Below are 24,728 nucleotides of genomic sequence, written 5' to 3' on the forward strand. Positions count from 1 at the left end.
TCTGATTGAAAATAGAAAGACCATTCAACAAATAAAGCTGGTTCTTTGATAAAATAAATAAAATTGACAGACCCCTTGCAAGACTTACAAAAAAAAAGAAAAAAAGAGACTCATATCCGTGAGATCAGGGACTCCACTGGAAAAATTACAACAAATACACATGATATTCAAACCATCATAAGGAACTATTTCCAGAACCTCTACTCACTAAAGAAAAATAATGTTACAGAAATGGATCAATTCTTTTTTTTTTTTTTTTTTTTTTGGCCAGTCCTGGGCCTTGGACTCAGGGCCTGAGCACCATCCGTGGCTTCTTCCTGCTCAAGGCTAGCACTCTGCCACCTGAGCCACAGTGCCCCTTCTGGCCATTTTCCATATATGTGGTGCTGGGGAATCGAACCGAGAGCTTCGTGTGTAGGAGGCAAGCACTCTTGCCACTAGGCCATATTCCCTGCCTGTGAAATGGATCAATTCTTAGAGAAGTATAAACTGCCCAAACTGAACCAAGAAGAAATAAATCAACTAAGGAAACCAATAACTTACAGCAAGATACAGGGGGTAATCAAGAGCCTCCCAACAAAGAAAAGCCCAGGCCCAGATGGATTCGCCAATGAATTCTATAAAATCTTTAGTGAGGAGCTAATACCAATACTCCTCAAACTCTTCCGTGAAATAGAAACAGAGGGAGAAATCCTACTCATTCTATGAAGCTAATATTATACTCATCCCCAAACCAGGCAAAGACCCAACAAAAAAAAAGAGAAATACAGACCAATATCACTAATGAACACAGATACAAAGCTCCTCAACAAAATATTAGCTAACAGGATCCAGAAAATGATCAAGAAAATTATACATCATGATCAAGTAGGCTTTCATCCCACAGACACAAGAATGGTTCAAGATCCATAAATCGATTAATGTAATTCACCACATAAATAGAGCTAAGAACAAAAATCACATTGTCATCTCAGTCGATGCCCAAAAAGCCTTTGACAAGATACAACATCCATACATGTTAAAAGCCCTGGAGAGAACAGGAATAGATGGAACATTATTTAAAACAATAAAAGCCATATACAACAGACCAACTGTTAATATCATATTAAATGGGGAGAGACTAAAACCATTCCCCCTAAACTCAGGAACAAGTCAAGGATAACCACTCTCCCCACTTCTTTTCAACATAGTGCTGGAATCCCTATCCATAACAATAAGGCAAGAGGAGGGCATCAAGGGGTCCACATTGGCAAAAAGAAATCAAGCTATCCCTATTCACAGACGACATGATCTTATATATGAAGGACCCAAAAAACTCAGTACCCAAACTCCTACACCTAATAAACCATTTTGGCAAAGTAGCAGGATACAAAATCAACCCACAAAAGTCAGAAGCTTTTCTGCACACCAGCAATGTACAAGTAGAAAAGGAAATTATGGAAATAATACCATTTACAATAGCTAAAAAAAAGAATAATTACTTAGGGATCAACCTAACTAAAGACGCGAATGACCTATTTAATGAGAACTATAAAAATCTAAACAGGGAAATCAAAGAGGACACAAGGAGATGGAAAGACCTCCCATGCTCATGGGTAGGCAGAATCAATATATGAAAATGGCCATATTGCCCAAATTGTTATACAAATTCAATGCAATCCCCATCAAGATCCCAGCTACATTCTTCACTGAAATAGAGAAAGCAACCCATAAATTCATATGGAACAGCAAAAGACCTAGAATAGCCAAAGCAATTCTAGGCAAAAAAAGAAAAACAGGGCTTAAGATATCACAAGAAATGTACACACTCCCCTACTATGTAACTGTACCCTTTTTGTACAACATCCTGTCCAAAAAATTTGTGTTCAATTAATAAATAAATTAAATTAATAAAAAAGAATTACAATTACTGAATTAGAAATACGTATTCATTCAGCTTTTCAATAAATTAGTGAGAAACATTAAAAAAAAATTCATATGGAACAGCAAAAGACCTAGAATAGGCAAAGCAATTCTAGGCCAAAAAAAGCAGTGCAGGTGATATCACAATACCAGATTTCAAGCTCTATTATAGAGCCATCATAACAAAAACAGCCAGGTATTAGTATAAAAACAGACCTGAAGACCAATGGAATAGAATAGAAGACCCAGAAATAAAGCCGCACTCTTACAGTCAGCTGATATTCGACGAAGGAGCTAAAGACATACAATGGAAAAAGCATATCCTCTTCAACTACTGGTGCTGGGAGAACTGGGCAGCCATATGTAGAAAACTCAAAGTAGACCTTAGCCTATCACCATGCACCAAGATCAACTCAAAATGGATCAAGGACAACATCAGACCTGAATCTTTGAAACTACTGAAGGACAGAGTAGGAAAGACGCTAGAACTTATAGGCACAGGAAGGAACTTCCTGAATAGAGTCCCAGGGACACAACAGATAGGGGAGAGTCTCGACAAATGGTACTACTACAAAATAAAAAGTTTCTGCACAGCTAAAGACATAGCCACCAAACTAGAAAGACAGCCAACCATATGGGAAAGGATCTTCACCAGCACAGCAATAGACAAAGGCCTAATATCTGTCATCTACAGAGAACCCCCTCCAAGCCCAGTAAACAAATTATTAAATGGGCAAAGGAGCTAAAGAGAGAATTCACAGGAGAAGAGATAAAAATGGCAAAGAAACATATGAGGAAATGTTCAACATCCCTGGTAGTGAAGGAAATGCAATGAGTTACCACCCTTTCAACAGTGTCACCCCTTCCTCATTCTCTCCCAGTTTTTCCCTCCTGACTGCCCTCCCCGCAAGTTGTATAGTTCATTTCCAACATAGTGTCTAGTGAGTTTCACTACTGAATTGGTTCATTCTTTGATCTACCATTTCTGTGCTTCCCTTCCCCTCCCCAAATCAGACAAACTTATAGGATAGTATTTTCATAAACATCCTTTAAATTTTTTTTTAATTGTCAAACTGATATACAGAGCGGTTACAGTTTCATACGTTAAGCATTGGATACATTTCTTGTACTGTTTATCTCCTCCCTCATTCCCCCTCCCCCTCCCCTTTTCCCTTCCCCCTCATGAGTTGTTCAGTAGATTTACACTAAACAGTTTTGCAAGTATTGCTTTTGTAATCATTTGTCTTTTTTACCCTGTGTCTCTTGATTTTGGTATAAAGCTCAATCGCCCCTAGCATTACAGAGAACCAAGATTCTACCCTAAATGCGAGTTAATCATAATCTAGACTTCTTTAGACCTTGCAGTCAGGTAAAGACCTATACAAAGTGTGGTGTTTGCTGCTGGCCTCTTCCTAAGATAAGGAAGTCACTCATTGTTGGGGACAGCTGTGCCTTTAAGAGGCCACAGCTGGCTTTAGCCCTCTTCTTCCACCTTTAACAGGAAGAGAAGCCCCCGCCCCTGGGGGGCGAACACATGCGTGCCATCATGGCAGGGACTTCTATAGAGACCCAGCTCTTGAGGGGCTGTAGCCCCCACCCATAGAGGAAGTTCGTGACATCACCGTGACAGACATGGTCTTTAGCCTATGACTGGCCCTTTGGCCAGTCCCCCTCCTTTCCCGACATTACTGTTATATAACCCCCCCCAATTAAATCCTGTGAGACTCATGGACCATCGAGCTGTCTCCCCAAGTTCTCTCTCTCCGCCGCCGCTCCTGACACTTGAGGGGACAGGGTGGGGAGGGGAGGCTTCGGCAACCTTTCCTCAACTTACCGTAATCCATGACAGCACGTTTTGCCTTCTGCAGGCGGGGGACAAAGCCGAGTGCTCTTTCATAGTTAGAATTCAGGCATCTCCCCTGGAGAAATGGGGAGAGGGGTCCCAAGAGATCCCGACAACTCATCCTAGGATTGTTTCCCGTGCTGGTGTCTGTAACTTCACAGAGACTGCTTCTTACTTTCTGCACACACTCCCCTATCTGATAATCATGCAGACTCTGTTATCAGGATCTTGGGAGTCTGTTGCTGGTGAGAGGCACAGGCCCCCTGGCACCCCAAATCAGTCACTCCCCGTGGCAGCAAGATAAGGCGCTCACAGTGGTTTGCAACACTTTACAATAATTTTTTTTTCTAAAAACATGAAGTACTAACAACAACTATTTGGCGACAAATTAAACAACTTAGATGAAAAGCACAGATGCTTAGAAAGACATAAACTAGAGAACTCAGGAGAAAACATAAGATGAAATCTTTGTTATCTGCGATTAAAGCAAGACTTCTCAGGCATGAAGCCAAATGCGTAACCAATGGAAAAAAATGGATGAACTAGAATTAACAAAAAAATTAAACTTTGGGGAATATGGCCTAGTGGTGGAGTGCTTGCCTCATATACATGAAGCCCTGGGTTCGACGCCCCCATGTCAGCAGGAAGCAGCCAGAAAGACAACCACCAGCCCCTTCCCCGGTCTCCCCCTGCAGCCTATGTGTCCAAAGGCCCTATAGGAAGGACTCTCCCCTGCCGGCCCAATCTTTTAATGTGTCTATGGATGGAATATGAAGGGCTGATTCCTGCCTTATTCCCCCAGGTCAGGCAAGACACCAGGTGCACACACACAGGCCTGACCACAGGCCTGCCCGCGGGCAGTTGTTCCAATCGGGGCCTGGCCAAGGACCCCACCCTGGGTCCCCAGGGTACAACAGCCCCTTACCCAGGGGAGAGCATTTCACTGTAGGCCTGGCCAAGCACATCGCCCTCGGTCCCCAGGGGACAACAGCCCCTCACCCCGGCGGAGCATTCCACTGTGGGCCTGGCCAAGCACATCGCCCTGGGCCCCCAAGACACCATAACCCATTTTCTGTTTTCTGTTTCCTTGTTAAGCCCTATATAAGCCCACCCCAAAATACAGTCAGGAGCACATCCTCCAATCCCACGGGAAGGTCTGTGCCCCTCGCTGTTCCTCAATAAACAGTCCTTGCCTGCTGACTATCGAGTCTGACCTATTCCTTTTCTGTTTTCCATTTTCCCAACATATGGTGCCAAAACCCGGGAGAGGAGAAGGCGCCAGGAGTGACTGGGTCCCTCCACCTGGGTTCCTCCACTGCCTCCTGGCCGCCTGTCATGGAGCCTTTTTCCTCCTCTATCCGAGGTCTTTCTCCATTTTGAGCACATAGCCCGCCGAGCTTACTTTGAGCTAAACAGCCAGTTGAACTAACCTCGTGGCCTTTGCCCCCGTAAGCAGAGCATGCTTCACGGACGGCCACCCCGCGGGGCTTGAGGTCTTATTGGCCCCCTGCGTAAACCCAGAAAGGGCCTCATCTCCCCTGTTCTCTCTCCCTCCTCTGTCCCCGGACTCTGATCTCCAGGCAGTAGGCTCTTTGCCCTTTGACCGACTCCACCCACCCCCACCTAAAACCCTTCAGGACGAGGTAACCAGCCGGGTCCGTGGCGGAGGCGCCCCAACGTGGACCTGGGGACTCCAGGAGTCCCTCGCCTATCTGTAGGGTCCCCAGAGACTCCAGGAGTCTCATCCATTGCTGACCCTCTGACACCCTTTAATTAGGACCTTTGGGGACACCCTCTCCTTATTATTGGGGTCCTTCTGTTGGCCTTCCCAAAGCCTCGGGGGTGCCTGAAAGCAGCAGGACAGGCTGTAGTCCTACCAAATTTCCAAAAATGGGCTCTAAATTGTCTGTCCCCAGAGTCACCCCATTGGCTCACCTGCGGTCTAACCTTAAGACTCTTGGGCTCACTGATTTGCAGTCAAAAAAGCTGATTCGTTCATCTGCCGAGACAGACAATGGCAACCATTGGCCTGAATTCAGAGCCTTTGATCCTAATATACTCACAGCTCTAAACAACTTCCTACTACAAGCGGCAGGGAGGCGAGGCCCCTTGTGCCCTTGCTTTCATCACTTCATGCTTAAAACCAGAACTCTGCTCAAGCTGTCCTGCCTCATCACAAAGTCTCCTTTGCCTCTCGACCCCCCCAACCCCGTACCTCTGTTGCAAAGGCCTAACTCCAAAAGCTGACCAGGATGTGGAGCAATGGGAACTTTCATCCCTTGCTAGCGGGGAGACAGAGTGGCTCAGCTACTTTGGAAGGCATCGGGCATACATCTTAGACAAGCACTAGTGGGTTCCAGCCTGTAATCCTAGCAAGGCTGAGAAAAAGAAGGATCACAGTTCAGGGCTAACCTAGCCAAAGGGTTTTCAAGACTGCTTTTTGTGAGAGCCCAGGAATCCAAGCTGTGACACCTGAGTGGACTGGGGGGTTGGAATGCCTTCTCACCATGGACTCCCAGATCACTGAGAGTTTCCTGGGAAGGTCAGTCAGTCCTGGCTTAACAGGAACTCAGACTTCTATCCACCCTAAACTATGTGAGAGCCTGAGGTAGACTTAGGTCTGTGCAAATTGTAAGCCGTTCACTGTTTAGGTCACCTTCCCGGGATAAGGTCTCCTGCCACTTGTGTACAAAATATTGTCCTGTGTGGAAGTTTACACCTTACTTCCTTGCACAAGACCAAGAAAAACCCTCAGTGGATGGAATCTTAGGATCTGAAGCTGGCAGAAGGCAACAGGTCCCTTCTGTGGAAATCGAGTGAAAGATGTAGGGGTACCCCCTTTTTTTGAGTCCCTAGAAACAGCAGGCTTAGACAAGATAGTGGAGCTGGGGAAGGGCAAACTTAAGCTAAATAACTGGAGCCAAAAGCAGCTTGACCTAGAGCTGCTGACCTTTGCAAAAGAAAGGAATGAGGAAGACCACTCAGGTTGCATGTTTTGGTTTCGGGGAAGTTCCAGAAAGAGATTTAAGGTAAATATCAGTCACACCCAGAACAGGGAGTTGTATTGCTTTGATTGCACTAATCTGCTAATTCTGCTTCTTTACATCGGCTTGCTTGCTTTGCTTAACTCACCTGTGTATGGTACACAGGATTTTTGCCCTTAAAAACTCAGCCCTGCCAAAGCTTGGGGCTGCACTTGACTCCCTGAATGGTGCAGTGTGGTCCTGCGTGGTAATAAAGACTCCTGGCCCTATTTATCTGAGTCCGTGGTCGGAATCGCAGTCCAAGACCTTCTCGGCTATTGCCTCGCTCCGGGTTGTGGTGGACGGAGGAGCTTGTGGCCGATGGCAGCAGCTTCTTAACCCACAGCTGGGCCTGGGGCACGTGTGCCTGTCATCCCAAGGACAGCGGTTCCTCCACACCAAACAAGTCTGCAAGGCCCAGCTTCCAGGGAAACTGAGCCAGGTAGTGCACCTGGATCCCAGCAACAATGGAAACCCCAAAGTAGACAGACCATGGCTCAGGGGATCCCCGAGCAGGAAGCAAGACCGAAAACAACACATGGAAAAACAGGGCTGGAGGAGTTGCTTAGCAGCACAGCGCTTGCCTACCAAGCTCAAAGCCCTGAATTCAAACCCCAGTAACACACACACACACACACACACACACACACACACACACACCTAAATGTATCCTACAATATGATTCTTTCAATAACTGTACTCCTTTATATTTGCCCAAAGCAGCCTAAAACTTCCATCTGCTTGCAAACTTACACATAGGTCAAGTGCCAGTGGCTAATGCTAACTGCAATCCTAGCTACTCAGGAGACTGGATCTCAGTAAAAAGGAAAGTCTGAAAACCCCGTCTATGAGGAGGAGGAGCGGGAGGAGGAGGAGAAGGGGGGAGGGGGGGAGGAGGAGGAGGAGGAGGAGGAGGAGGAGGAGGAGGAGGACCAGGCATCAGTGTCTCATGCCAGTCATCCTATTTCCTCAGGATCTAAGATCTGAGGTTCATGGTTCAAAGCCAGGTTAGGTTAAGAAAGTCTGTGAGGCCCTTATCTCTAACCACCAAACAGAAGTGGAGTATGGCTCAAGTGATAGAACACTAGCCTTGAGCAAAAACAGCTAATGAAATGCTCTAGTTCGGATCCACCGAGAGACCACCAGAGACCAAGACCAATGCAAGCAGCAAAAAGGGTGATTATTTTGGGCTAGCTTGGTTCTCCACGCACTCAACACACTGGTGACGCTAAGAGACCCTGAGCCTAGGGCTTCCAGCTGTTTTATCCATTCTTTGGGGAAGGCAGGGACTTACCATACATCATAGCATCTTTTAGCAAATCAACACACACCGCGGGAAAATTATAAAATAATTCTAAAGCATGTTTGGCGCATTTGGTGGTGGGAAGGAATCTGGAAAGGATCATTGGTCAGATCATTTAAAATTGATTGCTTAAGCCATAGGGGTGTAGCAAGGGGGATACGTGCACAGCTTCAGGAATTTAATTAGATACTGGAAACCACACCTGGGTCGGGGAGTTCTGGAGTAACTCCAAAACTTGTTTTTCTTCTCTGCCGGTCACTCTTATGGGTGTTTATGTTTTGTTTTGTTTTTCTGAGAACTCTCTGTCCCAGGGCGTTTTATGGTCTTTAGGGCTTACAGTAAGGTCAGTCAGGTACAGAATGGGGTCTTAGTACAATATGGAGTTACTCTGGTCCTTCACTCTGGCTCTACATTTTCCCCCCTTCTCTTAGGTACCTAGGGAGCCATGATTGGCTCCCTTCTGTCCATTTCAATGGCTTGCATGTCTAGGGGCTGGTATTGAGATAAGGCATGGGCCAATAGTTAGGGCCCAAAGTAGTAGAACCAAAGGATCTGTCAACGCAGCACACATGAGGAGCAAATCCAGGCTTCAGCTACTTTGCAAGACCATCTCAGCGGGGGAATCAAGCAGTTACAGATATTCACATGAGATCTTTCTGGTTTACATTTAGATGACATCACACAAGTCCCTTAGCCCTGCAGATGCAGGTACAGATAAACATAGTTTCACACCGAAGCCCCAATCCTGACCCTATTTATATTATAACCAATTTGATTACATGCCTACTTTACTCATAAGCTCTAATTTTAAGACACTGATACTCATATCATTTGCTACATACTCAAACTTTCTAGGGATTGTCTTCCTTTTTCTAATCTAAAGGGAATCACTCGCCTTCCCCAATTCTCTTTCTAAAGTCTTTCCTTATCCCCATTCATGCCCTCTTCTACTTACTCAGACCATCAGCGACTTACTTGAACATTCTGTGACAATTGACAATCCTTATTTTTCAAATCCCTTTCTTATCCAGAGGAAACCATTTTGTTTCCTCTATCCCTTTCTCCAAGGCTTTCTATACTAACTTTCCTCCTTACATTTCCTGGGGCTTCTTTGCTGCTAGAGTTTTAAACTGTCTACATTTTCTTTTCCTCTGGTTTGTGGAATCTGGTTTATCTCAACTATATCAAGGCAATTTACTGTGACTTCACCCACAGGCTGTTGGGGAAAACAAAGATGGGGCAAGGGTCAGTCCGATGGGACTGCTGCTCCTAAGAAATCAGACCAGAGCCAACTAACATGAGTTACTATTTTAGAGTGGATGTCTCTAGTTTCCAGTGCCTCTAAGTGCCTAAGGTTGGCAAGTGGCATCTGTAAGATCCACCCCCAGGAGGGCTCCATGAAGATGCCCCCAGCAGTTTAAATCCCTGTCCAGTTACCTTGGTAACTGGCACACCTGATGGCAGTTACCTCCCTCTCTTCTCTAAGGTCACAGCCTAATTCATCTGGACACACTCTAATACACTTGGACACACCTCCCACCCCAGGTATTGCCTGGAAGTGACTCTCCAGCCTGTCATACATGCTTTGGATTTAGCAGCAGGCCATCAGTTCCAAATAATATTTCCTGTATTTTCCAGGTATTTTTCCTGATTGCCTTTTAGGCACACTAGCTTTTGTAGGCTGGCACATCACTGAATGTCAAAACAGCTTTAGGCAATGGCCTTTGGCCATAATTTTTCCAGGGCAATAACTTTCAGTAATCAAATATTTACAATAAGGCTAGGATTGTTGTTATTTTCTAAATGACTCTGGTTCCTTGATCTTGAAGGGGGAGCTGATGGGCAGAGATCATCCATCTTCTGTAACTTCTTCAGGCTGACTCAGGGGCGTTGACCTTACCTAGCCAGGAACCTATAGATCCTTAGCCTACTTTACCAAGGGATTGTCAGGACTAGATGTTACTGGGAAATTCACTCCAAACTGGAGTAAATAGCTAACCTTTTAACAACTGATAGGGCTGACCTGAAAACTGGAGTAACTAAATATAATTTTTAGTGTTAAAATTATAACAGCTTCTAAATCCTGGTGATGACTCCATGATAGAGGGCTGCACCCCCACCCGTGAGACTCGTTTCTTGTAGTTTGACATTTAAAAATGTAGGGAACACTTGTTCACCTCTATACTTGGGTAGCAACCATGGTAACGAACAGAAAAAATGATCATAGTCATAGACTGTAGAAATAATCATAATAGTAGTAGAAATGCCATGGTAACTGTTGGGTTGGTTTACTTATGACTGAGTACTGGATTGTTTTAGCCTGCTCAAGCTTGCTTAGTGGTAATGGGAAAACATGGTTGCAGTTGTTAAAATAAAGTTGGTACTAGGTCAGCCTGACCGTAATTTACTGCTTCTGTAAATGGCTTGCTTAACCCATTTGTAACTTGCTCTACCCTCTGCATTAACACCCTGCATCAGTGCTATGTGACCACCTGTTGTCAATTCCTGATATTGAGGCCAGTTCCCGATATCAAAGCAAAAATAGGTAACTGAAAGGGTAGATAGCCAATAGAAATAGGACACAACTTGCTTGCTAAATGCCATCCAATCAAGTATCTGCCAAGTTGGAAATACCCTGCTGTCGGGGATGGCTATACCTTTAAGACCTGGGACTGCATGGCTATTATCCACCCTTACCTCCTCCCCCCACCCCCCCCAGTCCGGAACCAGAAAGTCGGCCCAAACCAGCCCTGCCTCTCGTCTTGGAGCACATGTCTCATAATGGCGCTGGCCTGATCCCAGGGGGCTGGTCCTGGGGGGAACTGTGATCTCTGCCTCTGCGGGAAGTTCTGTGACATCACCGTGATGGACAGTTCATCAACCAATTGTTAATACCCAGTTAGTCCCTCCTCTTCCTGCCGCCATTACTGTTATATAAACCCCTCCCCTGAATAAAACTTCGGAAGCTCCTGAAGCTTACTCCGAGATGCCCACATGTACCTGGCCTCCTTGGCGAGTATAGGGAGGGGGGAGGGCATACTTGCGGCCACACCCGGTCTGGAGCTTACCCATGGCCCTCGCTCCCGCATTTCTTCCTACTGGCCAGAGGCTTGCATGAGAGCAAAAGGGGAACACACGGAGGGGGCAAATAGGCCCGGGATCTACACGGAAGGAGGTATAGTTAGCCTGGCACCCTGCCCCTGTTGTAATCACAATAAAAACCCTGCCTATCTGAGGGTCGGGACTCTCAATCCAGATCCGCTGCATTGGTGATGGTTGGGAGTCCAGGCTCGAGCTTGCAATAAAGACTCTTGTGCATTTGCATCGGTATTGGCTCCTTGGTGGGCTTTGGGGACCGGAAATCTGGCATAACACAACTGCACAGACCTCTTTTTGGGATATAACATGGTAGTGTTTTAGCACTCTGGTTTTTAAAAGCATTTTCCTTTCTGGATGGGGAAACTGAGGATGTAACAATGCCTAAACTACCTTTGCAGGCCTTAGATCTCAATAAGGACAAAATCTCAGATCCACAAACTTTCTTTCCTGAACAGATGTATCAGCTTAAAATTCTCACTGCCAGTCAGGGCTTTGAGTAGATGTAGGGGGTTGGGATTTTTAAACTATCTTCCATTTAACAAACTTAGCTTTACTACCCACTACTACAGATGACTGGCAAGTTCCTGTCCAGTTACAAAGTAGATAGAGATGGGTAATAAAAGCCATGCTTATGAACTATTCTTCTAAGACCTCCCGGCTCTGATTAACTTTTGAAAGGCCAAACAGGAGTGACTCTATGATCTGACACCATCTCTGCCATCCAAGCAGTGGCTTACTGCCTCTGGATGCTCTGGAGTGACTTTTCCATGCCGGTATAAATGCACCTTTGGCATTTCTCTTGGACCGTCACTGGACTTGGACTCAGGGCCTGAGCGCTGTCCCTCAGCTCTCCAGCTCAAGACTAGCACTCTGCCACTTTGAGCTCCACACAACTCCGTTCCCAGCACTCTGCTGGCTGATTAGAGACGGAGACTCTCACAGGGACCATGCTCTGCCCCGGCTGGCTTCAAACCGCAGATTTCAGATCAATGAGTCTTACAAGAGGCCACTTTACTCCAATTAAAAGCAACAAGGTGGCCCACACAGAAGTAGTTTTTAAGCATACTCTTACCTGGAACTTATTAAGGGCCAATGTTACATCTTGACAAACTTGTAGGAATCACCTATCCTTCTCTGTGGGCCTGCTGGAAACTGTTACAAAAAACCTACAAACAAACTGGAATAGCAATTAAACACTCATTTTGGTAGCCATAATTTCCCCTTTCTCACTTTGCAACAATCGTTTAGGACAATTTTACTTCCAAATTTCTTATCTAGAAATGCATTCTTGGTTTCCAAAGCCTTTTACTAAACCTCTACATTAACACTAACACTTTAGCTTTTATCTGCATTGGAAAAACTCTGAAGCTTACAGGCATTCTGAAACCAGGTACCACCCTTTGCCTCCGGGCTGCCTGTCTTAAAAGAGCCTCTTTTCTTTTCCTTCAGTCCCAGTTACTGCATGAAGACCTTTGAACTCAAATGACAATTTTTCCTTAATGTAAGAATTACAATTACTATTACATCACAGTATACACTCATAAAATTCAGTACCTGAATCATTAAACTGATACCCAAAACAATTGTAACAAAAGTACTTTTAGCAGTAAACACAAGAAATCCAGTCTCAGCATCTTTGCTTTTTCAATACATCCAAATTGCAAAAATAGCACAGGAATTAAATCACATCAGGTAAATAAACTTTTTAACCATTTTAAAAACTTTTCCAATTCTTAGTACCTCTCAAGGGGCAGTTTTAGATATTCCAGTCAAGTCATTCATTTTTACCACCAGCTTTCCAATGTTCACCTGAAAACAAAAGAGACAAAAGAAAGGCCTCCATTGCCCTGTCCTACAGAATGGCCTATCTCCATCCTACTCCTTAGAGCTTGATGAACTGTCTTGGTGCCGACTTGTCTTCTTCCACCATGAATGGACACCCCCTTATGGCTGTCCCACCACGTGGATTCCCTCCAGGGCCTGTGCCACCACGTGGGCTGGCTAAGCTGCACCTTTGCCAGATCACCCCTCACTCCTGTGGATAGGCACACAGGCCCGTCCTAGGTTTTTCCTGTCCTTTCCTATTGGTCTCTGACTGAGAAACCCAAGCAGTTTTTTTTAACAGTGATAAACCTTTACATCCAAATTTCTGACACTTAGCCCTGATTTTTTTAATTAAAGAAACATTTTTTAACTATAGTTCCTCTTTAAAACAATGCAATAATCCTTTAAAGCATTTGGTAACACCCAAACTTGATGACCATTTGAATTTAAACTTAAACTCACTCAACTTTACATCATACTAACAGTCTTGAACATGTTCACACTCACACATGCACACACACATACATATTCAAAATATCTTGGAAAGAAAAACAGGGTGTAAGATATCACAAGAAATGTATACACTGCCCTACTATGTAACTGTACCCTTTTTTTTTTTTTTTTGGCCAGTCCTGGGGCTTTGGACTCAGGGCCTGAACACTGTCCCAGGCTTCTTTTTGCTCAAGGCTAGCACTCTGCCGCTTAAGCCACAGCGCCACTTCTGGCCATTTTCTGTATATGTGGTGCTGGGGAATTGAACCCAGGGCCTCATGTATACGAGGCAAGCGCTCTTGCCACTAGGCCATATCCCCAGCCCCTAACTGTACCCTTTTGTGCACAACACCTTGTCAAAATTTTTTTGTTTAATTAATAAATTAATTAATTTAAAAAAACAAAATATCTTAAAGCGCACAAAATAAACATTGGCCGTACATTTTCCAGTAGCAAGAGGTATTTTTGCCAATCTTACTCCTGCAGCACCCAAATTTTAAGACAAAATGTTTAACAAATGATTTTAGCATTCTCCAGCCTCATTTTCCAGGGCTTGATAGTTTTAACAAAACATTTTAGCACTCCAAATAATTTTCTGCTGAAGAAGGCTGGGTGGGGGTCCCCCAGAGTTCTTTTTGCGAACACTCACACTCTGATTGTGAGCTGTTGCCCGTACATCCTTCCAATGAGCTAAACATAAATCCAGGGGGGTAGAGGGAGTCTGTCCGATTTCATCCATCACAATCAGGAGATAGAAAACAGAGAAGAACAGTCCAGACCAGTCCTGTAACAATACAGGCAATTTTTCCTTTTCTGCAACACAATCTTTTCTAGTATCTGATTGGATTTACTTTTGCTTTCTTTCCTAATTCACCACCAAACCTATTCTCCTCAGTACTCAATCTTATCCTAGGCGCTTCTGCTTTCAATTTCACTTTCTCTTTTACATCAAAGTCCAATTAACCACATCATTCAGACAACTCAGAGCATTTGACATAGACCAGACAAACATAGAAAAAATGGCAAGAGTAAAAGCAGTTTGACAAATCTGGAGAAGCAGCACTGCTAAGAAAAGGAAGGGAGGAGAATTCCTCTGGGGACCTAAAGAGAAAGAGAAGAAGTCACTCCTGGAAGTCTTCTGTTTGCCACGTTCTCAGTTCAGGCCCAATACCTAGGAGGAATTTCTCCCGCCAGTATGGAGGAGATTAGACACACTTACACACAGACCACATACAAAATACTTAACATAAACCCAAATCACAGAGTGGTAGCAACTTGTTCAAAGCGCAGGTAACAGGCTACGCACGGAACAGACTACGCACAGATTTCTCCAAAAAAATGTCTGTCTCCAAAAATGCCTGTACCGAGGAACCATTTACTGAAGTTGCAGCGTGTGGCAAATTGTTCAGACGCAAGTAACAGACTATACACGGAGGAACAGACTACACATGGAACCAAAAAATTGTCTGTCTCCAAATGTCTGTACTGAGGAACAATTTACCCACATGGGGGCCTGGGACGTCTCCCACAGATCCCGCTGGCAGCCCTATAGCGCATCCGCCAAGGCTCTTTGGCCAACCTCACACACCCACATCCTGCAGGGCCGCAGTACACATACACATCGGCAATGCCTTACTCGCTTACCGGCCGGATTTTCACCACCCCTTGGTCAGGTGTCTGGGTGGGCTTAGGGGGTATCCTGACGAGCCCCCACTGAAATGCTCGAGTTCGGATCCCCCGAGAGACCACCAGAGACCAAGACCAATGCAAGCAGCAAAAAGGGTGTTTATTTCGGGCTAGCTTGGTCCTCCATGCACTCAGCACGCGGGTGACGCTAAGAGGCCCTGAGCCTAGGGCTCCCAGCTGTTTTATCCATTCTTTGGGGAAGGCAGGGACTTACCATACATCATAGCATCTTTTAGCAAATCAACACACACCGCGGGGAAATTATAAAATAATTCTAAAGCATGTTATGGCGCATTTGGTGGCGGGAAGGAATCTGGAAAGGATCATTGGTCAGATCAAGGGACTGACGCATTTAAAATTGATTGCTTAAGCCATAGGGGTGTAACAAGGGGGATACGTGTACAGCTGCAGGGTTTTAGATACTGGAAACCACACCTGGGTGGGGGAGTTCTGGAGTAACTTCAAAACTTCTTTTTCTTCTTTGCCAGTCACTTTTATGGGTGTTCATGGTTTTTCTGAGAACTCTCTGTCCCAGGGTGTTTTATGGTCTTTAGGGCGTACAGTAAGGCAGTCAGGTACAGAATGGGGTCCTAGTACAATATGGAGTTACTCTGGTCCTTCACTCTGGCTCTACACTAAGAGACAGGACTGTGGCCTTGAGTTCAAGCCCCAGTACTGAGGAGTAGGGGGAGGGGAGACAGTCACAGTGGGTTACTATGGGATGGGCATGTAGTAGAACAGCACTAACCTAGCAAGCAAGCTACGTGAGAGCAAAACTATTGGCTGTAATAATGGTTGAGGGGTGTTGGACACAGTTAAAGAGAGCAGAAGCCGACTCCATCTTCTCTAAGCTCCCCCCCCCCCGCCCCTGAGCCTCAGGGTTGGGAGCCGGCCCTGTCTGCTCGGAATCCAGGGAAAGTCCCCCCCCCCCCACCTCTCACTGTGATAAGATTGTGTAAACTGCTTGATCACCTGAGCTGTGGAAGGTTCAAGGTTAAACCTGTGCCTTTCAAGGAAGGAGCAGCCTTGCCCCGCCCCATGCAAACCCCCCTGATCTGCCTGCATCATGGGAGCCCCGCCAAATGCACCCACCAATTCTAACTAGAGTGATAGGTTGGTTCGAACAGTTGCTATGAGGCAGATTGTAGCTCCACTGGCCATCTGCGTGTGGCCTGGCGCGCTCTGTGAGTGTGCTAACCTCATTGGCCACCTGCGTGAGGCAGGCCTGACCATGTGGCATTTGCCTTTATAACTGCAACTTGAGCACCACTCAGGGTCGCAGTGTCAGCGCCCAAGTCTGAGCTGCGTCCCTGGCTGGTCAGTTTGTTTTTTGCTTCCCCAATAAATCCATCTTTTTGCTTGAGACTGTCTCTGAGTGGTGGACTCTTGGAGGGACGGGAAATCTCCTCCCTCGAACACTGTAACAATCACAATAATAATAATAACCACCCCAAGTGGGGCTGAAAGGTGAATAAAGTAGTTTAGGCCCAACCTAGGAAGTATGCTATGCAAGAGCAAGCCCCAGTTCAAGCCTAAGACCTGTAACAGAAAGAAAAGAAGAAAAAAGAATACTCATAGATAGCTGCAAAGTATACAAAACATGTTAACATCATTAGTCATTAGGGAGAAGTACACTAAAATCACAAGGAGATTTAATTACATGCATTATATAAGAAAGAAAAGGCTGCCGGGTGCCGGTGGCTCACGCCTGTCATCCTAGCTACTCAGGAGGGTGAGATCTGAGGATCAAGGTTCAAAGCCAGCCAGAACAGGAAAGTCCATGAGTTTCTTATCTCCAGTTAACAACCAGAAAACCACCAGTGTTGGGGACTCAGTTTTGGCCTTGGTGGGGGAAGGGCGCCAAGAGTGAGACGCTGCCCTTCCCCCAGCCCTGGGACAGTGTGGGTGGGAGCCCCTCCCACCTTCCGGCCTCAACCGGAAAAGAAGCTCCCCACCCCTGGGGGACGAACACGTGCGTGCCACCATGATAGGGTTGTCCAGCCCACAAAGGAAGTTTCATGACATCACCTGATGGGCAGCTCGGTTTAGCCAATGGCCCAAGTCTTTCCTTTCCCGCCATTACTGCTATATAAGCCCCCCTCCCAAATTAAAGCCTTTGAGACTCATTCAACCATCACAGCGTCTCCCTGATTCTTTCTTCCACCTCCGCTCCTGACATGTGAGGGGATGAGGGGAGGGGAGGCTTCAGCAACCTTTCCTCAACTTAGCGTATTTCCATAAGAGTACGCCTTGGCCTTCTGCCGGCGGAAGGCAAGGTGGAGTGCTCTTTCATAGATTTTGGGGTTCAAGCATTTTCCCCGGGAGATTGGGGAGAAAGGGATCCGTCAGATCCCGACACACCAGCAGCGCTGTGGCTCAAGAGGCAGAGCACTAGCCTTGAGCTGAAGAGCTCACAGACAGCGCCCAGGCCCAGAGTTCAAGCCCCATGACCAACAAGACAAAAAGAAAAGGTTGGGCATATGAACCGCCAGGGCAGATGGAGGCAGGGGGAGCTCTTGGAGGCCACTGCGGGGAACAGAGAGCCATAGAAGCATGTTGGAATTACCTTGGGCCCCCTGCCCAGTGGGTCTGGAAATGGATATGTCCCCAGAAAGACTGGCCTACAGCTGCCCGAGGCACATTCTTCCGTCCAAGGCCCAGCCAAGCAGCAGATAGGGAGCTGGGGTGTCCCTATGCTGTGGGAAGCAGGATGAATGAACTATATGTTGTTAGCATTTCCCTAGCCTCAGGTCCTCAGCTCCTCCCACTAGCCCCCAGATCCACCCATACCTAATGAGCCACTCCTACTCACTACCTACCTACTTCTCCACCTGGATAAGGTGCAGACGCCAAGTAGCTCCCTCTCCCGTGGGAACTATGGCCCCACTAATTAACCTCCTTATGAACCTTCTTCTCCTGTCTGTGATTATCTCTGCATGGTCCTCTGGGATGGCCGGGACATAACCTTTCATATGTGAACTCAACCCCCTGAAGGAGTCTCAAATTGGATTATTGTGGGCGGGAAAAATCAGACAAAAGAAGTGATTGAGTAATTGAGTGTAATTCCTCCTGTCTAAAATTCTAGACAAGCCGTTTCTGGCAGTTCATGTCTGTAATCCTCACTACTCAAGAAGCAGAGATTTGAAGACCAAGGTTGGAAGCCAGCCAGGGCAGGAAACTCCTTGAGACTCTTATCTCCAAATAATCACCAAAAACCTGGAAGTGGTGCTGTGGCTCAAGTGGCAGAGTGCTAGCCTTGAGCAAAAGAACTCAGGGACAGCGCCCAGGCTGAGTTCAAGCCCCAAAACTGGCGTTGAAAAAAAAAAGCCAGAGGAGCTGGGGATATGGCCTAGTGGCAAGAGTGCTTGCCATGAGGCCCTGGGTTCAATTCCCCAGCACCACATATATAGAAAATGGCCAGAAGTGGCGCTGTGACTCAAGTGGCATAGTGCTAGCCTTGAGCAAAAAGAAGCCAGGGACAGTGCTCAGGTCCTGAGTCCAAGTCCCAGGACCAGCCAAAAAAAAAAAAAAAAAAAAGCCAGAAGTAGAGGTGTGGCTAAGGGATAGAGTTCCAGCCTTGATCAAAAAGCTCAGTGAGGGCTGGGAATATGGCCTAGTGGCAAGAGTGCTTGCCTCCTACACATGAAGCTCTCAGTTCGATTCCCCAGCACCACATATGTGGAAAATGGCCAGAGGGGGCGCTGTGGCTCAGGTGGCAAAGTGCTAGCCTTGAGCGGGAAGAAGCCAGGGACAGTGCTCAGGCCCTGAGTCCAAGGCCCAGGACTGGCCAAAAAAAAAAAAAAAATGCTCAGTGAAAATGTAAGGCCCTGAGTTCAAGCCCCAGTACCCTACCACCACCACCCGCCCACAACTTAATCAGTCACAGCACAAGGATCTGGGCCTATCTGCACCCCCCCCCCCCCCGCGCCATCCTGGGCACCCAGCCTGGGCCAGGCCCACCTGGCTGCTTCCACCAAGGAGAGGCGCAGGCCGGCTACTTCAGTTCCTCTCCCAGGAGGATGAGCAGCTAGCCACTCACTAAGAGACGGATGTGCACAGCCTGTCCTGGCTGGATACCCTTGCTGGCCCCTCCTCTCACGCCCCCTCCTGGAAGGTCCTGGAAGTGCAAGCACATCCCTACCCCCCCCCCAGGGGACACAGGACCTTTCTTCCTGATCTCAGAAGCAGGGAGACGTCTAGGGCCAAGATTCAACTCTAAAGTTGCTGTCGCTGCCGCGATCCCCACAGAGCCACGAGGCTGGTGCACACCGAACACCGCCCACCCTGCTCCTCCCCGTGGGCCACGGAGCCCCCCTGGCTGCCAGGCCCTTGCAGAGGGCCTTGGTGAGAAAGGGAGGAAATGGGGCTGCCCCCCAACCCGGCCAGGCCATCGCTGTCCTCCAGGGGGACCAGCAGGGGTCTGAGCTCAGCCACGTGCTGGTCTGTATGCAGCCTGCTGCAGCCCTGTGAGCTGCTCCCCTGCTCTGCATCCTCACCCCCATGCCCCCTGTGTCTTGAGGGCCCAGCTACCCTCCCCCGGTCCCTGAGAGCCCAGGCATCTTGGTTCTTCAGCAGCCATGATGGGCTGGCAGGGCCAAGGTGGGGGCCTCTGGTGGTACCCCTGGAACTGCTACTAACCACTAACGGGAGGCTGGGAGGTGGAGTACCATGGGGGCCACTGATTCCCAGCCCACCCTCTGTCCGAAGGCCTGTGGCCTAGCGGGGTCACCCCCCACCCTCCACCAGAGCCTCCCTCCTCCCCACAGGCCCCCAAAATTCACCTCTCTCCTAACATATCTGTGATTTAACATCTCTCTCAGTCCTCTGGCACCTGAGAATGTGGACAGGGCACCCAGTGGAGGGGACAGACAGGTCACTAGCACCCGTGGGAGCCGTGCACTGGACAGACGGGTCGCTAGCACCCGTGGGAGCCGTGCACTGGACAGACGGGTCGCTAGCACCCGTGGGAGCCATGCACTGGACAGACGGGTCGCTAGCACCCATGGGAGCCGAGCACTGGACAGACGGGTCACTAGTACCCATGGAAGCCGAGCACTGGCAACTTTGCTTGGCATTACACTCTCCAGTGAGATCCTAACACCACCATAAACCCCACTACACACACACTCACACACACACACAAATCCACAGACCCTCAGGGCTCCTCAGGACTCCTACCAACCCTATTGCCCAACCAGCTATCTCTGAACCTCCAGCTCAAAGCTCCGAAGCCCCCGAGGGGAGGGCGAGCCCCCCGTGTCTGTCCACCTCACCTCTGGGCTCCATGGCTGCCTGGCACCTGGAAGCAGAGTCTGCTGAGTGGCAGGAGCTCAGCGCAGGCCAGACCTCAGGAACAGAGCCAGCCCGGTGCAGCCGCCCTGTCCCTTCTGGGTGGGGAGGCCCTCGGGCAGGTTTCTGATTTGTCCAGGGCTATCTACCTCATCCAGCCTCTTCCGTCCAGCGCTCCCACAAGAGTCAGCCAACACATTAGCCACACCTCAGATCCTGGAGCCCTGGGCTTTTCCCTCAGCTGCCAGGCTCCAGCTGCCCTCCCTAGAGTCTCCAAAGTGTGCAGGTGCCCAGCCCCACTCAGCCTCCAGCTCTGAGCCCCTGACCTCCAGCACAGGAAGCTCCACCCCATCCCCCAGGTTCCCCGAAACATAGCAGCTCAAACCATGTGCTCCCAAGGGCTAGTGTCTGGACCAGAGACCTGCAGCTCAAGGTGAGCGAGCGCCACCAGGTAGACGGAGAGGAGGCCACGGCCCGGCCCCATGCGCCCGGCTGCCTGAGCTTGTCACAGAGAAGAATCTGAGGACACACGGAGGTCGAGACCAAGGAAGTTCATAGGGAAAGCCACGCTAGCGAGGTAGTGCAGGGCCCAGGCGTGGGGGGGTGGGACTGACCACAGGGGCATGGACACTCTTACATCACAGGGACACTTGGGGCGAAAGCAGGATGCTGGGAGGTGGGTGCTGGCGGCTCACACCTGCAACACTGGCGACTCAGGAGGCTGAGCCCTGAGGATCACAGTTCTAAGCTCGCCCAGGCAAGAAAATCCATGAGACCCTTAATTCCAGTTAACCACCAAAGGAAAGGCCAGCACTGGAGTTGTGGGTCCAGTGGTAGAGCACCGATCTTGAGTGAAAAAGGTAACAGTAACCAGACCCTGAGTTCAACTCACAGTAAAGAAACAAGTAAATAAATAAATAGCATGTTAATTAACTGGGCAAGTAGACAAGGTCAGAAAAAGAGAACTACTCTTTACAGATTTTTTTCCTTTTTATGAAACATTACAACTCATGAGAGAGTGTAGGGCTTAGGGCAAAAATAGTGCCTGAAGGGCTGATTCCTGCCATATTCCCCCAGGTCAGGCAAGACACAGGGCACGCACACACAGGCCTGACCACGGGCCTGCCCGCGGGCAGTTGTTCCAACGGGGGCCTGGCCAGGGACACCACCCTGGGTCCCCAGGGGGAAACAGCCCCTCACCCCGGTGGAGCATTCCACTGTGGGCCTGGCCAAGCACATCGCCCTGGGCCCCCAAGACAACACAACCCATTTTCTGTTTCCTGTTTCCTCATTAAGCCCTACATAAGCCCACCCCCAAATCCATTCCCAGGCACAACCTCCAATCCCACGGGAAGGTCTGTGCCCCTTGCTGCTCCTCAATAAACAGTCCCGATTATTCCTTTTCCATTCTCCTCCATTTTCCTAACAGTGCCGATATGATTTTCTTTCTTTCTTCCTCCCTCCCTTCCTTTCTTCCTTCCTTCCTTCCTTCCTTCCTTTCTTCCTTGTTGGGGACAGCTGTGGCTTTAAGAGGCCACAGCTGGCTTTAGCCTGGCCCCTCCCCTTCCGCCTTTAACAAGAAGAGAAGCCCCCCACTCCTGGGGGGTGAACACGTGCGTGCCATCATGGCAGGGACTTCTACAGAGACCCAGCTCTTGGGGGGCTGTAGCCTCCGCCCATAGAGAAGGTTCATGACATCACCTGATGGGCAGCCCAGCTCATCCAATCAGTTAATCACCCCAAGTCCCTCCCCTTCCGCCTTTGTCACTGTAATAAATTCTTCTGCCAGCCCCCTGGGTGGGCAAGACTGGTTCAACCATCAAGCTGTCTCCCCGGGATTCTCTTCCTGCGTCAGACATGTGAGGGGGGCTGGCGGGGAAGGGGATCTCGGCATTTCTCCTCAACTCAGTAAAGTCCACAAAGATATGCCTTATTCCTTCTGCCGGTGGGAAGGGTAGGGCTGAGTCTCTTTCATAGTTTTGGGGTTCAGGCATTTTCCTCGGGAGGTAGGGGAAAATGGGTCCTCAGAGGCCCCGACATATGGTGCCCGAATGCGGGGCGGGAACGGCCGGGAATTTCAGGGTCCAGTGACCCCACAGACTCGCTGAGTAAGTGGGTTTCAGAGGAGAAAGAGCCCGCCCAGAGAGGGGGCAAACGCATAGAGAGAAGGCAGGCATGGATGGGCTTGCGGGGCTCCGAGAGTCCCGGGACGCGGGGCCGGAAAGAGTTATCCCGCCACGGCGATTTGGCGCCAGGTTGGGGGGGGGGGGCGGTGGAGCAGGGCATGCGTCCTGTGGAGACGCGGCAGTAAAGCGGCGAGGCCCAGGGGAGCGCAGGCCGGCGGGCTGGCGGCCGTGCTCTAGGAGCAGGCGGTGGAGGCGGGAGCGCGAAGGCGCAGGCCTCGGGCTGCGGTCGGTTCTGCTCCATGCGCCCCGGGCTGGGCACCCCACTAGGGTTCACGGGCCGGCGGCATGCACTGGGGCCCGCGTGGCCTCGGCCGGCGGCGGGGCTCTGGGCGCTTACGGCCACTAGGGCCGGCGCCCCCGTTGGGGTTTGCGGGCGGCGGTGGGTGCCTGACTCCGGAGACATGGCGGCAGCGGCGACTGTGTGCTTGGGACGCCCGGTGGCTGCGAGCAGTGTGGAGTTTTGGGCGAAAACTGCTTTGCGCCTGGCTCCCTCCCCCGCCCTTGAGGCCTGGGAAGGCTGGATAATCTGTTTTAAGGGAAACAAAAGGGTTGTTGATGTTTGTTAAACTTGGAGATTCGGTTAAGTTCTGCTTGTTGGTTAAATCCTGTTTTCTCTAGCTGGTCAATGCACGTGGCGGGCAATGGATTCCTCCATCTTGGTTCCCTCAAGGTTCCAAAAACTCTTGAAGGTGGAGTCCCACCCATTCCCCCAGGTGATGGGCGTGCCAGACTCCCCTGGGCTGGGCGGGTGGCTTAAAGATATGAGCCTCGCCATGTGTCTGTGCTTTGTTCATGTCCTGTCTCCCAACTGGTTTCTTTTTTTTTTTTTTTTTCAAAATGTGGCTTCTTCATTTCCTTGCCAGATAAACTGTGAAAGTTTTTACTTCCTAGAAAGGGTTTCTCTTGCTTTTTTATTCAGCCACATGGTTCTAGTATGGGCAAATTAATACCATTTGCCACTGGAATTCCAGAAAACTTAAATGGCCAATCGGAAAAGCAATTTTAAAAGCGCTCAGGTTTTATATGTGTGTATGTGTGTGTCTATCTGTCTGTTGGTAAGATTTAAAAGCAGAACAAAATAGGTTTTCAGCCCAATGTTCAGATGCAAGCAAAGGTGCCTATGGGAAACTCCAAAAACCCAACAATATGCAACCTAGGATTAAATATCCAGTGAAATTGGAGTTCACATTTGAAGGGAAAACCAGATCTTTCCATAGCAAAGAGGATCTAAAGGAGTATGTGAAAAAAAAAACCAGCCCTACAGCGAATACTAAGAGGGGAATCCCACCCAAAAGAGATCGTAGAAGACACACAAACAGAAACAGAAAGAAACTACAATAGCCAGAGCCCAACAGAAAGAGCAGCTCACTAAAGACAAGAAAAAAAAAAAGAGGAAAAAACAGTCCAACAAGAAAATGGGAGGAGAAAAAACACTCTTATCCTTGATCTCTTTGAATATAAATGGTATAAACTCTCCGATAAAGAGGAGCAGACTGGCAGAATGGATCCACAAACAAAAAGTTGGCATCCGTTGTCTACAAGAGACCCACCTTACAGCAAGGGACAAAAACAGGCTCCGAATGAAAGGATGGAGCAAGATCTGACAAGCAAACACACCTACCAAAACGACAGGTGTAGCCATCCTGATCTCAGACAAGCTGGACTTCTCATTAAAATCAACTCAAAAAGACAAAGAAGGACACTACATTTTAATACTAGGAAAAATCCAGAACCAAGACATCACGGTGATAAATGTATACTCACCGATCAAAAGAGGCCCTACATATGTCAAGCAAATTCTCACAGAATTACAGAACAAGATAGACGCAAACACAATCATAGTGGGAGACTTTAATACCCCACTCTCTCCAAGAGACAGATCCAACACCCAGAGGATCAGCAAGGGAGCTGAGGACCTAAGTAACATCATATCCCAAATGGATCTGACAGATCTATACAGAATCTTCCACCCTACAGAGACCCAATACACCTTCTTCTCAGCAGCCCATGGATCATACTCCAAAATAGACCATGTCATAGCCCACAAAAAGAACCTCAGCAAATACAAAAGTATTGACATC

General features: G+C 48.4%; 1 protein-coding gene across 1 annotated transcript in view; it reads right to left on the minus strand.

Annotated features, from left to right (window-relative positions):
* LOC125353251 (histo-blood group ABO system transferase 2-like) overlaps window positions 1-23,050 on the minus strand; it is a 39,732-nt gene extending 16,682 nt beyond the window's left edge. The window contains exon 1 of the mRNA XM_048348794.1: window positions 22,618-23,050. Coding sequence (XP_048204751.1) covers window positions 22,618-23,050 — 433 coding nt within the window. The remainder of the gene's footprint in view (window positions 1-22,617) is intronic.
* Between the last annotated feature and the right edge of the window lie 1,678 nt (window positions 23,051-24,728).

This window comes from Perognathus longimembris, chromosome 1 (genome assembly GCF_023159225.1).
Source record: "Perognathus longimembris pacificus isolate PPM17 chromosome 1, ASM2315922v1, whole genome shotgun sequence".
Classification (NCBI taxonomy): Eukaryota; Metazoa; Chordata; class Mammalia; order Rodentia; family Heteromyidae; genus Perognathus; species Perognathus longimembris.